The sequence below is a fragment of the Poecilia formosa genome, unplaced genomic scaffold (genome assembly GCF_000485575.1).
Source record: "Poecilia formosa unplaced genomic scaffold, Poecilia_formosa-5.1.2 Scaffold305, whole genome shotgun sequence".
NCBI lineage: Eukaryota > Metazoa > Chordata > Actinopteri > Cyprinodontiformes > Poeciliidae > Poecilia > Poecilia formosa.
In genome coordinates this window covers 414,576-429,111 of record NW_006800244.1, presented here as the reverse complement: position 1 = coordinate 429,111, position 14,536 = coordinate 414,576, and the positions used below count along the sequence as shown (strand labels likewise).

Here is a 14,536-nt window from a genome sequence, read left to right as displayed (position 1 = left end):
GTTTGACCTCTGTGACTCCTAAACGACAACATGACTGCTTGTGGAGAGGACAAGAAGAAACAGGTGTGCATGTACATTATTTGTAAGGCTTCTTTGTGTGTTTTTGTGTGTGTTTACATCTGCCGGTCTGAGTACCAGAAAAATCCATTGGGTCTGGGGTTGCTGTGGCAACAGTAATCACTTCTAATTCGGCATCAGGGAGAAGGAGAGAGGATAAAGGTGGAGTGGCAGCAGTTGAGAGGGGAGTTGTTGAGCGAAAAACAATAAAAATGTGACAGCAGGGAAAACAAGGTAAACGTGTTTGTGTGTTTTAGTGACTCTGAAAGTGTTCAAAGACTGAAAGCAGAATGATAAGGTGGAGAGGTTTTACATAAATGCCTCTCTTTCTCACTCCCATAAGATTTTAAAGCTCCCATTTTCTCTCAGTTGCCTCATAACCTGTCATCTGACACTGAGAGCTGGTATTTGTACAACAATTTCCTTTTTGTCAGTCGCTTTTCATTTTCAAATCTACCACACGTCATAGTGAAGTAAATATATTCATTATATTCAGCAGGGAAAATAATTATAGGGCTTTTCAATGTTTTGTATTACTAAAGTTCCAACCATATCTGTAATCTGGTCGATTCTTTTTCCCGGAATGTTGAGAGTGTTTCCTGAGTTTACCTATAATATGGTAAAATGTTGTTCTTTCTACTTCCAAATTATGACTGCAGTGGTTCTTCTTGAAATATTCATAAATGTAGACAGACAGCTAAATAGCCAGTGGCACCATTGCAACAATAAGGTTTAGAAGTTCCTGATGGGAAGCTTTTTGAATGGCAACCAATTAGGACTAAAGCATCTGATAATCCACACTGACTGGATGCAAGATTGCTTTCTAAACGCTAACATGTTTCAGCTGTTAGCTTTCTGTGTCTATTTGCACATAATTTTCTTCATCGAGTTTATACTTTTTCCTGTCATTCCACTTTATTATACACAATTTATGGACTTAGTTGTTTTCTCTCTCTGTCTGTATTGCTTGAGTTACTGCTGAGCTCTTGTGTAAACTTCATGTAAATAAATATTAAAAATAGATATTCATAATGAAAAACAATTATTTATTCAAGTCTTATTTCTCCACTGTTTCCCTCTTTGCCTCACTTCCACCAAGATACCTGCATCTTCCTATATTTTCACTTTCATCTTTTGCTCATCCTTACAACTGGATTTTCCTCCATGTGTTATGAACATGGGTAACGAGTAAGGAGGCAGTGTGATGCAAATTAATAGGTTTGCTTTTTATTTCTTTTTAGTCTGTCACTTTACTCAGCCTCCCACCGGCTCAAATATACACACGCTGTCTCACATGCTGTCGTCTTTATGAGGCACGAGTGGAAGGAAAAATAGAAAAGAACAGCATGAAAAAGATGTGTGAAGCATGCACCAGGAAAAAAATCACCACCTGCCACTCAAGCCGGCCTCTTCGTAGTATTTGTCTCACTCACGCATACACGCAGACACACACACGCACACACACGCATACACACACCGTCTCTGTTGTGTGTGCCGGTCCGTAATTTTCCGCCACGCTCAGTTGCCATCCAATGAGAGGCCAGGAGAGGGCTTTTCAGACCGTGAGGGGGAGGAGACAGAGCGTTGCCTGCTGATTGACAGTGAGCGCCCTACAGGTGGAGAGAAGAACCGAGAGAAGGAAAGGGGGGGTGGGAGAAGACAACACTGAGAAGAAGGAGAAGGGGTGAGTGAGGAGAAGGGAGAGAAGCAGCAGCAATCAGACTTCCATACACTCACATTAACCGGTCCTTCGTTCCTCCTCTCCTACCCTGGGAGCTTGCTTCCCTGGGCAGATCGGCCGACTAACACCACCAGTGATTACCACTGTCATCACACACATCCACTGCTGCACCAAGATGAGCCAGTGCAGGAAAAGGTGCAAGAGGCAGCTCACCAAGGTGGCTCGGTATTTCTACCGCTTTCTTATGGGAACGCTCACTCAAGGTAGGCACCTAGAAAAACTTGGACTTTCCACACTGAGAGGTTTGCCAGTTTGTCCACTTCTTGATTTCAGGTGGACCACTAAAGTTAGCAGAGGTGTTTGGATCAGTTTGCTCCTGTAGCTGAGATCGTCTGCAGCCTTTTTAATAGAGGCAAACACTCTAAGCCTGTCTACATTTATCTCAAAGAGTGCGAGTGTGTGCATCTGTCTGTATGCAGTCCATCTGAGTGCTTTGTTTCATCTCCAGGCTGTGAGACTAACAAAGCTTTGACATCAAACAGCTTAAAGATGCTAGTCATTATTAGCTGCACTGTGTGTGTGTGTGTGTGCGTGTGTGTGCGTGTGTGTGTGTGTGTGTGTGTACTGGATCCTCTTTTTGTGAGCTTACAGTAGATTTTCACACTTGCTTTCCTATTATGCATATTAATTGAATCAGCTCTCTGTATGCAAAGTCAGGATCAGAAAGCTGCTGGGCTTCAATGGACTCACTCTTTCCTTCTTTCAATCTCTCTTTCAACTCCCGTCCTCCTTCACTGCTCTGTCCTTCTCTCCCCCTGCCTTCTTTTTGAAAGTATGTGGCATCCCACCTCCACTGAGGAAGTCTCAGAGGGGTAAAAAAAAAAAACAACAACAAAAAAACTGTCTTTTATCCAGCTCTCAGTGTGACTACAACTCTCACATCCTCATCCTCCTCTGCTTTTGAGCTCTAACAAGAAAACTTTATGATGCAAATCTGCAAACTGAGATTACCACAGTTAAGAAGTTGAAAGTAGATTAGAAATTTCTTTATTTTTTTTTCCAGCATCTTATTTCTTTCAATCCCAGTATGTCCACCTGAGGCTGAGTTAAGTGTCCTTGGCTNCCCTTGCATTTGCAAGATTTGATGTTTTGTGGGTCTGTCTAGGGTTGCTAATTTTGCTGTTGGAGTTGAGCATTGCAGTATGGACCCCTTAATATTTCATAACATGTTGTCAGAATCAGACATACCCCTCAAGATGATGGAGGCAGGGTCTGCAAGAAGAAGACAGGTTCAGCTGATGTCTGCCCACTCCTCTTGCCCACACAACACAAATATATCGAAAGTTTTTGTGCTGCAGTTTTACCCAGGACTGCTTTACCTCATTCACCACTATGTGGCAATAGGGGTTTGCAATAAAATTTTGTCTGTTTATGCCATTAAAACCTAATTAACTAGTTTATTTGGGTCTTTCATGTCTCACAAAAGCTTATAGTAAGTTTTTAGTGTTCACTCTGATACTGTTGGCTAAAAACACCAAGATTAATTTAAAAAAAGGCATCACTAAAGTAAAAGTGAAACATTTGATGCACAAATTTGACCAAATAATTTCACACACAGATATTTATCAGTCAAATAAATCTCAAAGTAGGTCCTGTTTCACTTTCAGTGATTTAAGACTAGTCATCCACAATAATCAAGAAATAAATAATTTCTGCTCCCAGTTTCAAGAACTCAAAATTCCAAATTAGCACACAACATATTTTTTGATGGAAACGTTCACATTCAATCAGCATTTAAAAACTCACAGAAGGTGCAGGGTTTCTCAAAAAACATTAAATACTGTCACAGTCAACTAAAACGTTATTTTTTTAACGTTTGAATTGTGCTGCTTTCAAATTAACTCTGTATTTTCCCTTGTGTCTTAAAAAGGCACAGGGGAGGTTTACTTGGGAAATTTGCCAGATTTCAAAAGTTAACCTGCAGACATTTTGTATACATTATTTTCTAGGTCAAAATGTTCTCTAATAAATTATCTCACTGTATTTATTTAAATTTAGCAAATCAAAATAATTTTGTCATCATTACTTAGGAAAAGCTAAGTCTAATTTCAGGCAATGGGAAAATGAGTTGTGTCTGGTTTGAATTATGTGTCCTACCTATTAGTAGACGTGGTGCAAAGAGAATCAGTGGTATTCACTTCTCCTCTCAGTGGTCATAAATTTATGCCTGATCAGTGAAACTTTGGACTGATTAAAAAGCTTTTAGCTCCACACAACCAATTAGCATAAATAACACCAAAAAAAAATCCCAGAGTGCCATTTACTGCCCTGCACTTCTTATAGCTTTTCTCAATTGCTCTGTCTCACACTGTGCTGTTCACAACAAAGTAAATGTGCTTTCAGTAAAAGAATGGCTCACCATGCATTCATTTGAACAGTTTTTTTTAATGAAATTGCATGGCTAGCGTATCTTCAGACCAACTATTAGATACCTGCTCTCAGTCCATCTGCAGCTCACAAATTAAACAAAACCTCATTGCCCATTTGCACTTTGAAAAATACACTGGTAAAAACAATATTTTATTTGCTGTTGCTGTAGGAAATGACTTAAATTGACCCAAAAGCCTGGCACTGATGAGTACATGAAGAAATAGCTGATTGTTTTAATGAGCCAATTAATCAAAACAGTATATTTGAAATGTTACTTGCAGCCACTTGTTGCTTCCTACTAGATTAAAATGGGAGTTTTAGGATTTTCAACTATTTAATATTTTTTTTGTTGTCAGATTTATTTTTGGTCCTCCCTTTAGCTTTTGTGTTCACAATTTACAAGTAGGTTACAATCAGGTTTTTTTCAGTCTCACATTTAAAGATCTTTGCCTGATCTTGAAACAAATCAGTAAAAGATCTGTTACGTGAAACTGTCTAAAAGTGTTTTTAAATAAACCTTTTTAGATAAGAGTTTATCTAAAAACTCTTCAAAAAAGTAGGTCTATGTCTTTATTCTTTCTCTAAAACCAGAAATAGGCTTGAAGCAGATTGTTTTGTTTTTTTTATTATTTTCTTCAAAAAATCTTTAAAAATGTATTAATTTGTATGTGTATGACACTTGGTGTGCTCTTCACACTTATGACATCTCAGTGAAATACTTGCAAGCCTTAAATTAAATTGATCTTTTATGACTCAGTCTTACACGGGAAAACTGAGCGAATCTGACCTTTACTCAGGGTACATTTGAGGATTATATTATTCCATGTTAATTTTGTTTATGGAGGTCCCACTAGTATTAGCACCTGTACAGTTAACACAACATTATAACACTTGTTTTCTTTTTTAGCATTTCACGTATTGCATGCAGACAGATTGATCTTTGACCATTGCTATTGGCATAATATTGACATAAAAAAAAACATGTAGATTGTTAGCTAAAAGGATCAAATAGTGAAGGGAACATTATTATTTCTCATTGTCTGTGATTTAAGAGTCACTGTAGGGGACCTGAATAGGAGGCAGGTTACAGACCTCTGCACTAGATATAGAGCCAGGGTCTCTTTAAGAAAAAAAGTAAAAAAATATATATATCTCAAATTCTTCAGGCATTCGATTTCCCAATCTCAGGCATTTTAAAAGTCATGTCAGGTTCATTGAAATTTGCTTTTTCCTTCATTTTGTGAGAGATCTAAGGCACCAGTTGTTTTGAAAAATATGTACAGTTTTAAGGAACCTCTCTGCCAGTCTTACCCAGGGTGTTGTGATAAAGCAGTCTCATCTCTTTCTTGCCATCTAACCCACCTTATGTTGCCGACTTCAAGTTCATGGACAGATCTGTGGTACATTACTTGACCTTTACACCCTCTCCTTTCTGCAATGTCCTATTGGCGCTTCTAATAATAACGCAACGAGAGCTGAACAACAGTGTCAGTTGGCTGTAGGGATTCTGACACTGAACACAAAACATGTTAAGATGGACATTTTGCACTGCAGATTGTTTTAGCTTAAATAATTTGCAAGAAAACGTTTACCATCCGCTCTCCAACATGTTCTTTAGTCTCTGTGCTCAAATCACGACTACCACCTTATTCTGTGTCTCCTTCGGTCATGTCAGTTCTTTATTTGGTGTGTTTGGTAACCTCTCTGTTGGGGAATTGCCTGAAGTTTGACCTCTGTGACTCCTAAACGACAACATGACTGCTTGTGGAGAGGACAAGAAGAAACAGGTGTGCATGTACATTATTTGTAAGGCTTCTTTGTGTGTTTTTGTGTGTGTTTACATCTGCCGGTCTGAGTACCAGAAAAATCCATTGGGTCTGGGGTTGCTGTGGCAACAGTAATCACTTCTAATTCGGCATCAGGGAGAAGGAGAGAGGATAAAGGTGGAGTGGCAGCAGTTGAGAGGGGAGTTGTTGAGCGAAAAACAATAAAAATGTGACAGCAGGGAAAACAAGGTAAACGTGTTTGTGTGTTTTAGTGACTCTGAAAGTGTTCAAAGACTGAAAGCAGAATGATAAGGTGGAGAGGTTTTACATAAATGCCTCTCTTTCTCACTCCCATAAGATTTTAAAGCTCCCATTTTCTCTCAGTTGCCTCATAACCTGTCATCTGACACTGAGAGCTGGTATTTGTACAACAATTTCCTTTTTGTCAGTCGCTTTTCATTTTCAAATCTACCACACGTCATAGTGAAGTAAATATATTCATTATATTCAGCAGGGAAAATAATTATAGGGCTTTTCAATGTTTTGTATTACTAAAGTTCCAACCATATCTGTAATCTGGTCGATTCTTTTTCCCGGAATGTTGAGAGTGTTTCCTGAGTTTACCTATAATATGGTAAAATGTTGTTCTTTCTACTTCCAAATTATGACTGCAGTGGTTCTTCTTGAAATATTCATAAATGTAGACAGACAGCTAAATAGCCAGTGGCACCATTGCAACAATAAGGTTTAGAAGTTCCTGATGGGAAGCTTTTTGAATGGCAACCAATTAGGACTAAAGCATCTGATAATCCACACTGACTGGATGCAAGATTGCTTTCTAAACGCTAACATGTTTCAGCTGTTAGCTTTCTGTGTCTATTTGCACATAATTTTCTTCATCGAGTTTATACTTTTTCCTGTCATTCCACTTTATTATACACAATTTATGGACTTAGTTGTTTTCTCTCTCTGTCTGTATTGCTTGAGTTACTGCTGAGCTCTTGTGTAAACTTCATGTAAATAAATATTAAAAATAGATATTCATAATGAAAAACAATTATTTATTCAAGTCTTATTTCTCCACTGTTTCCCTCTTTGCCTCACTTCCACCAAGATACCTGCATCTTCCTATATTTTCACTTTCATCTTTTGCTCATCCTTACAACTGGATTTTCCTCCATGTGTTATGAACATGGGTAACGAGTAAGGAGGCAGTGTGATGCAAATTAATAGGTTTGCTTTTTATTTCTTTTTAGTCTGTCACTTTACTCAGCCTCCCACCGGCTCAAATATACACACGCTGTCTCACATGCTGTCGTCTTTATGAGGCACGAGTGGAAGGAAAAATAGAAAAGAACAGCATGAAAAAGATGTGTGAAGCATGCACCAGGAAAAAAATCACCACCTGCCACTCAAGCCGGCCTCTTCGTAGTATTTGTCTCACTCACGCATACACGCAGACACACACACGCACACACACGCATACACACACCGTCTCTGTTGTGTGTGCCGGTCCGTAATTTTCCGCCACGCTCAGTTGCCATCCAATGAGAGGCCAGGAGAGGGCTTTTCAGACCGTGAGGGGGAGGAGACAGAGCGTTGCCTGCTGATTGACAGTGAGCGCCCTACAGGTGGAGAGAAGAACCGAGAGAAGGAAAGGGGGGGTGGGAGAAGACAACACTGAGAAGAAGGAGAAGGGGTGAGTGAGGAGAAGGGAGAGAAGCAGCAGCAATCAGACTTCCATACACTCACATTAACCGGTCCTTCGTTCCTCCTCTCCTACCCTGGGAGCTTGCTTCCCTGGGCAGATCGGCCGACTAACACCACCAGTGATTACCACTGTCATCACACACATCCACTGCTGCACCAAGATGAGCCAGTGCAGGAAAAGGTGCAAGAGGCAGCTCACCAAGGTGGCTCGGTATTTCTACCGCTTTCTTATGGGAACGCTCACTCAAGGTAGGCACCTAGAAAAACTTGGACTTTCCACACTGAGAGGTTTGCCAGTTTGTCCACTTCTTGATTTCAGGTGGACCACTAAAGTTAGCAGAGGTGTTTGGATCAGTTTGCTCCTGTAGCTGAGATTGTCTGCAGCCTTGTTAATAGAGACAAACACTCTAAGCCTGTCTACATTTATCTCAAAGAGTGCGAGTGTGTGCATCTGTCTGTATGCAGTCCATCCGAGTGCTTTGTTTCATCTCCAGGCTGTGAGACTAACAAAGCTTTGACATCAAACAGCTTAAAGATGCTAGTCATTATTAGCTGCACTGTGTGTGTGTGTGTGTGCGTGTGTGTGCGTGTGTGTGTGTGTGTGTGTGTACTGGATCCTCTTTTTGTGAGCTTACAGTAGATTTTCACACTTGCTTTCCTATTATGCATATTAATTGAATCAGCTCTCTGTATGCAAAGTCAGGATCAGAAAGCTGCTGGGCTTCAATGGACTCACTCTTTCCTTCTTTCAATCTCTCTTTCAACTCCCGTCCTCCTTCACTGCTCTGTCCTTCTCTCCCCCTGCCTTCTTTTTGAAAGTATGTGGCATCCCACCTCCACTGAGGAAGTCTCAGAGGGGTAAAAAAAAAAAACAACAACAAAAAAACTGTCTTTTATCCAGCTCTCAGTGTGACTACAACTCTCACATCCTCATCCTCCTCTGCTTTCGAGCTCTAACAAGAAAACTTTATGATGCAAATCTGCAAACTGAGATTACCACAGTTAAGAAGTTGAAAGTAGATTAGAAATTTCTTTATTTTTTTTTCCAGCATCTTATTTCTTTCAATCCCAGTATGTCCACCTGAGGCTGAGTTAAGTGTCCTTGGCTGGTAAACAACTTCTGTAACATTGTACGCTGACATCTTACTGCGCAATTTTAGGCCCTTTTCTTCTTTCTTTTTTTTTTTTGTTACCTTTTCTGAGTAATATTAAGCTGCAGCCCACGTCGTCTTTAGAAAATCATAATAGCAAAAGGAGGTTCTACCGAATCCCAGCAGCTAATCTTGAGGATAGAGATGAATCTGTATTTTGATGACCTTGTCAACAGATCAGTGTGCGAATGGGAACTCAACGAATATGCTGATCACCTCGACATCGGCTTTTCATCTTTTCTGCTCAAAGCTTTGGCATTTACATTTCCTCATGTTTGTGCTGTGAAAGCAGCACCTAGGCATATGTGCACAAGTGTGACAAATTCTTGATGAAAACAGTGATAATATAAAACTAAATGGAAATAAAATCACAGTTGAGGAGGCGTTTGGATCAGCTGGTTAGGTTTGGCACACCATGTGCTCGGGCACCAAAGGTCCTGGATTCAGTTGTCCTGGGCTTGGGATTCTGTCTGGGTCCTTTGTTTCTTGCGTTTCTTCTTCTCTTCCTGCTGCCTACTGTCCACCTTCTTACAGACGGCTACTAGAGCCACACACCCGAAAATATAAAGAGGGGACATGTATGCAGTCTGCAATTGTTTTATGTTAGAGGTGTAAAAAGCTCTCAAGTCACAAGATTTTGTTGAATTAAAATGAGACCCTCTTTCTTGTCAAAGTTTGTCTGTCACAAAGCACGAGTCTTTATCAGATGAAGAAAGTGAAAGCTATTACTATGAAGGAGAATGTTTTAGCTTCAGGCTTGAAATGCATTTTGAAATATAAATGAAATAGTTTCTTAGTTGCCCTCAACTAGAACTAGACTCAACTAGAACTGCTCCCCAGGCTGTCTGACAACATCTGGTTAATAAAGTATGAAATAAGTTGGTGTGATTGCCTTTTGTATGTTCAGAGGAGAACAGAAACAACAGATTGACCTACAATATGTAAAAGATTTAAGAACATAGCCATGTATTTTCCTGCGCAAACCTGTAACTCCGACAGAACTGAGCAGAGCTGCTCCGTCTCTTGCTTCTTCATTGTGTGTGTCCTTCAGAGACACGTGGTGCTTGCAGGGCTGTGAAATCACGGTCATTCTGCTCCAAAACTTAATACATGTGTTCCTGGTGCTGCTCATTGTTACCTTCTCCGCCCTGAGCAGCTTTGTTATTGCATCTCCACCGATCCGCTGTTGTGGATTTTCGGAGTTTGCAAGGTCTAGAGTTTGTCTATGGGATAACCTGCTCACTCAGTTTTTAGGTAGTGGCTGACCTCATAATGTTGCTGGACCTGACCAACTACAGCAACCCCAGATTACAGCATTGCACCCACAGTCTTAGACACTAGGCATGATGGGAGCATCACTACAGCTGCCGTTCTTCCCACCCCGCTGTGCCCATCACTAGAAGAGGGTAAATCTTGACTCATCAGATCACAGGACCTTCTTATATCGCTCTATAGTCCAAACTTTACTCTCCCTTGCAATTTGTAATTTTTTTCTCCAGTTAGTCTCTCTGATTAGTGGATTTCTCGTGGCTACACGAGAATCCCTTGAGTTCCCTTTACATTGTTTGTGTGGAAATGTTCTGACTTTTACTACTAAATAAAGTCCTGAGTTTCACTGACTTTCGTCCCAAACATAGAAGTGCTCACCGATCATATTCACTCAGGGTTTTTTCCAACCACATTTCCTTCCCAAAGGCCATGGTGGCCCACTCTCCTTCCAGTTTTTAATAATTCATTGGAGAGTTCTCAAAGCAATTTTAGTAGTTTCTACAAACGCCTTAGATGTCTTCTTTGCTTGATGCCAATGATTTGATGGTGCTCAGGCTCGATAGAGCTTACTACTAATAAAGGACATGTATTTTCTAAACTCAAACAGTCCATGCACATTAATGTGCTAAATTCTAGATAGTAACTCTCAGCTTTCTCATAGTGGCAGGGTGTATACATGTCGGACTTAAATTTACTCCAGTGTAGGTTACAGGGGAGGTTTTTAAATAAAAAAAAAGTGTGTTATTGATAATTAAAAAAGGACAATTGTTACAGTGCCAGTAATAACAGTTGTGGATTACTTTGAGTAGGTCACTAACTCTTTTTTTTAAACTGGTCTCTATAGTAAATGTTTTTAATATTTGGTTTTTCTGATGTTACTTCATGTGTCGCCATGATGGCCAGACGGCTTTTTGGTACTTTTTGTGATCATATTGCATAAAAGTTTTTTTCATTATTTTTTATATTTTTATCAAGAACATTTTCAAGACTTTCATTTTTTTTTTTTTTTTTTACATTAATACCTCCTTAGATTAAGACAAATAAAAAGATTTCAGTTTATTTCAAATATTCGCCTGGATTATTTTACACAGATTGCAGATTTTCAAAGATGCTTGTGATTTGTAAAATCTTGTTTATATGAAGAGAAAAAAAAAAGTTCAAAATATCCTTAAAATCTTGCCTAGTCTCATCTGTGTGAACATTATTGTGATTATTTCATGTCATGAGTTTTATATATGGTCACTTTCTCAATGAGTATACATTCAACATACATTCATTTTATGCAGATAAGGTCTTGATGCCAAAAATTGAAAATATTTACATACAACCTCCTTCCAATTCACTTAATAAGCTTCCATTTGTCATCCGATAATTCTGAAAGAAATTGTCAGAATTTTAAGATAACCTGTCATCTAAAAACGTATCTCTTCAAAATATTTTGCACACATTGCTGCTGCATCATTATGCAGATGTATTCACTCAAAGCTAGATTTTTAAAATAAAAACTCAGGGGACAGAAAAGTTACAATTCTGGGCTGAAACCACTCGAGAGAGTATAGTCGCATTCAGATGAGTCTCTGTTAAACTCTTAGACATGTGCATAAGAAAGTTGGAGAAAATAACTTCTCTAACTTTCTTCTATAAGTAGAGTTTTCTTATAGAAGGTTTGGATAGGGACTATAATAAAGGTCTATCACAAATGCAGCAATATCAGGCCTTTAGTTTAGCAGCTAACTGTTTAACCATCTATTAGGGCCATAACAGCACACAGTCACGGTTCAGTAAGGTTAAGGTATCTTGCCTTCATACGAAAAAGTACCACTCAAACCAGAGACAAACACCTTCTTCGCCATTAGAAGGATCACACAGAGTGCACTATGTACAATAAATATAATTTATGCACATTAAGCTTCACTTTAAGATGAAAAATCCGGTTTGAACTAAACATGGCACTGCAGACATTACTTTTATTGAAACTGTAAGACAACAAATAATTGCTCCCTTAGTAGATAAAAGATTCAACCCTTACCTGGCTCTCCTTGTAATATTTATATAGTGTGTAGTAGGATTGTTAAATCCCTGGTGGCCTACATAACAGCATTATTAGACTATTGTGTCACAAAGCGCAAGAATATATGATGCAATGGATTGCCATACCTGTCACTCACTCGGCACTTGTACCACCGGAAGTTGGAAACCTTTGCAGTCTGCTGATTAAAAATGAGCTTAATTCCTGCAATGATTACAAACCATTCCTGTATTGGTATTATCATGGGGAGTTTTGGATAAAGAACTAAATCTACTCATTATCTGCTGTTTCTCTTCATTCAGAAATAAAAACACATGAAAAAACACATTGCATATGTTTGGATGTTGCCGTGGCACATTATTGGATCTTTAATAGTTCCAACAATTGAACTATTAAAGATCCTGTGGGGGTCTTTACTATTAAAGTGTGGGGAGATAAGATTAAAAAGAGTACTGCCTCTTTATTTTCAATTCACCAATTTACTGTGATTGTTTGTAACTTTGACAAACAAACTTTTCAAACCTAAGTCTTCGTCTTCCTATCTGTCTAATGACAACTGTTGCTAAAACCTGCCTAACATAAACAATCCTAAAATTAAAAATGTAAATGTCTAAATCTTAAAAGTATATTTTATTTTCGACAAATTGATTTAAAAAAACACTTCTTTAGGACGCATTCCTAAATGTTGCTGTCTATGCTGCCCTTCCAACCATTTTCTGAGTGAGTTGCAAGATACACCCTGAACAAAACCATTAGAGAAACCCAGGAGATAAATCCTCCAGTTTGTGTGCAGTAATATCTAAAGTAAATTCCAAGCACCGGTTAACTTGGCAATTGCTTCAGTGCAAAAGCATTTATTTTACACACAGACTTCAAAAGCATTTATGATCTTGCAACTGAAGGAGGAACAAGAGACGCAAGAGAAAACTATTTCTCTTGCCGCTCTATATTCTTTATAGAGGGGCCCCCTGTTGAGAGTCAAACTCATGACCTTCTTGCTTTAATGCACCAAGTCTAACCCACCAGAGGCGCAGCGCAGCTTACAATATTTCCTAATGAAACTGTTTTTCAAAAATATATAAAAAGGACAAATGTTTGTTTTCTTGTAATGAGAAGAAATCAACTGAACCATTCTTAGCTTAGGGTAATTTGCCATTTGTTGCTCGTTAAGATGTATAGCGTGGTGGAAAAAGTGCTATAATAAAATCTGACATCTGGTGGGTGTTTTACACATAGACTCAGACAGTCTGACACACACACACACACAGACACACACACTTTATCACAAATGCAACTGGAGTTAGTCATTACGCTTGCTAAACAAACTACTCGCTCTTTAAACAGCTAACCAGCTACCGCTGTCACAAAACCCATTTAATCCCATCCATGAAGTATTTATTAAAAAACACAGTGTGTATGCACATACGCATCCTTAAGTTTACCCAGAATGGAGTTACCATGACTACTGGCTCCTGCGTGTCTGTTCCAATGGGAGACGGAGAGAAGAGGAGAAAGAGAGAGATGTCTGCTTCAGTACAGCAGGAGCCAGGGAGGGCTGAACTGTATAATGGCTCTGCTACATAGGGATTTCATCAAGGCCATTCAGAGTTTGGTATTTGAGAATTGTGGCATTTTTGGCCGTACAGAAGTGCTGAAGGACGTGCCATTTAAGTCCAGCCCGGAGAGACAGAATACACATTGTAGTCAAAAGGTGTGTGATTGTAACAGAAGTTTAAACTGTGCAAAAAAAAAAGAAAACATGACATTATGAAACTCCCCTGTCAGTTAATAGGTTTTGTCACATTTCCTCACTATATAAAGTTAGTCCAACGTGTCTGAAAAACTCCCTGGTTTTCCAATTATCAATTTTTCTCTTGGCTGATGGAGCACATGATATTTACACCTGTCTTTAATTAGTACTTGCAAATATTTGTCTTCCCCGCAAAAATACCTAAGGTCAGGAATCTAATCTTGTGTAGCTAATGTCGTGTATGTTTGCATTATTGATCACCATCAAATATAATTACCTGGCTTTGTTTCATCCCACTTTGCCTACTAATTAGTTTGATTCATTAGTCTCCATCAGGGTAATACAGCCCAGCCAATCTGTGCATGTGTGTATGTGTGTTTTTCTTCTCCTCATCTGCCCTAAAGCACTGTTTATGTTGCACACTAGAGGGACAAGCTCTGTTTAGTGTAATTAGGGATGTTCTGAATCCTACTTAACTCCTTTCTCCTTCCCCACACACAACTATAGAACGTGCAACATCTTACACAAATATGCTGTACAAACATACCACCTCTTAGGGTATCATCACAGTGTGAGCGTTTTAGCTGAGTTCTTACCTAAGATAAACAGTCTGAACATCCAGAGCAAGTGCCTCTTTTTTCCCCCGCAGGATCTTTGGTCTTTGTCACAACTCCCCACTGATTATTATTACAG

At 39.1% G+C, this 14,536-nt stretch overlaps 1 protein-coding gene across 3 annotated transcripts in view; it reads left to right on the top strand.

Annotated features, from left to right (window-relative positions):
* The window catches only part of LOC103152228 (Kv channel-interacting protein 2), a 98,483-nt gene that overhangs the window by 40,442 nt on the left and 43,505 nt on the right, over nt 1–14,536 (top strand). The window contains exon 1 of one of the 3 annotated variants that reach the window (XM_007572616.2): nt 7,583–7,893. The exons of the other annotated variants lie outside the window; for them this stretch is intronic. Coding sequence (XP_007572678.1) covers nt 7,806–7,893 — 88 coding nt within the window. The 5' untranslated portion in view covers nt 7,583–7,805. Of the gene's footprint in view, nt 1–7,582; nt 7,894–14,536 lie in introns of those variants that run through there. 3 annotated transcript variants of the gene reach the window in all.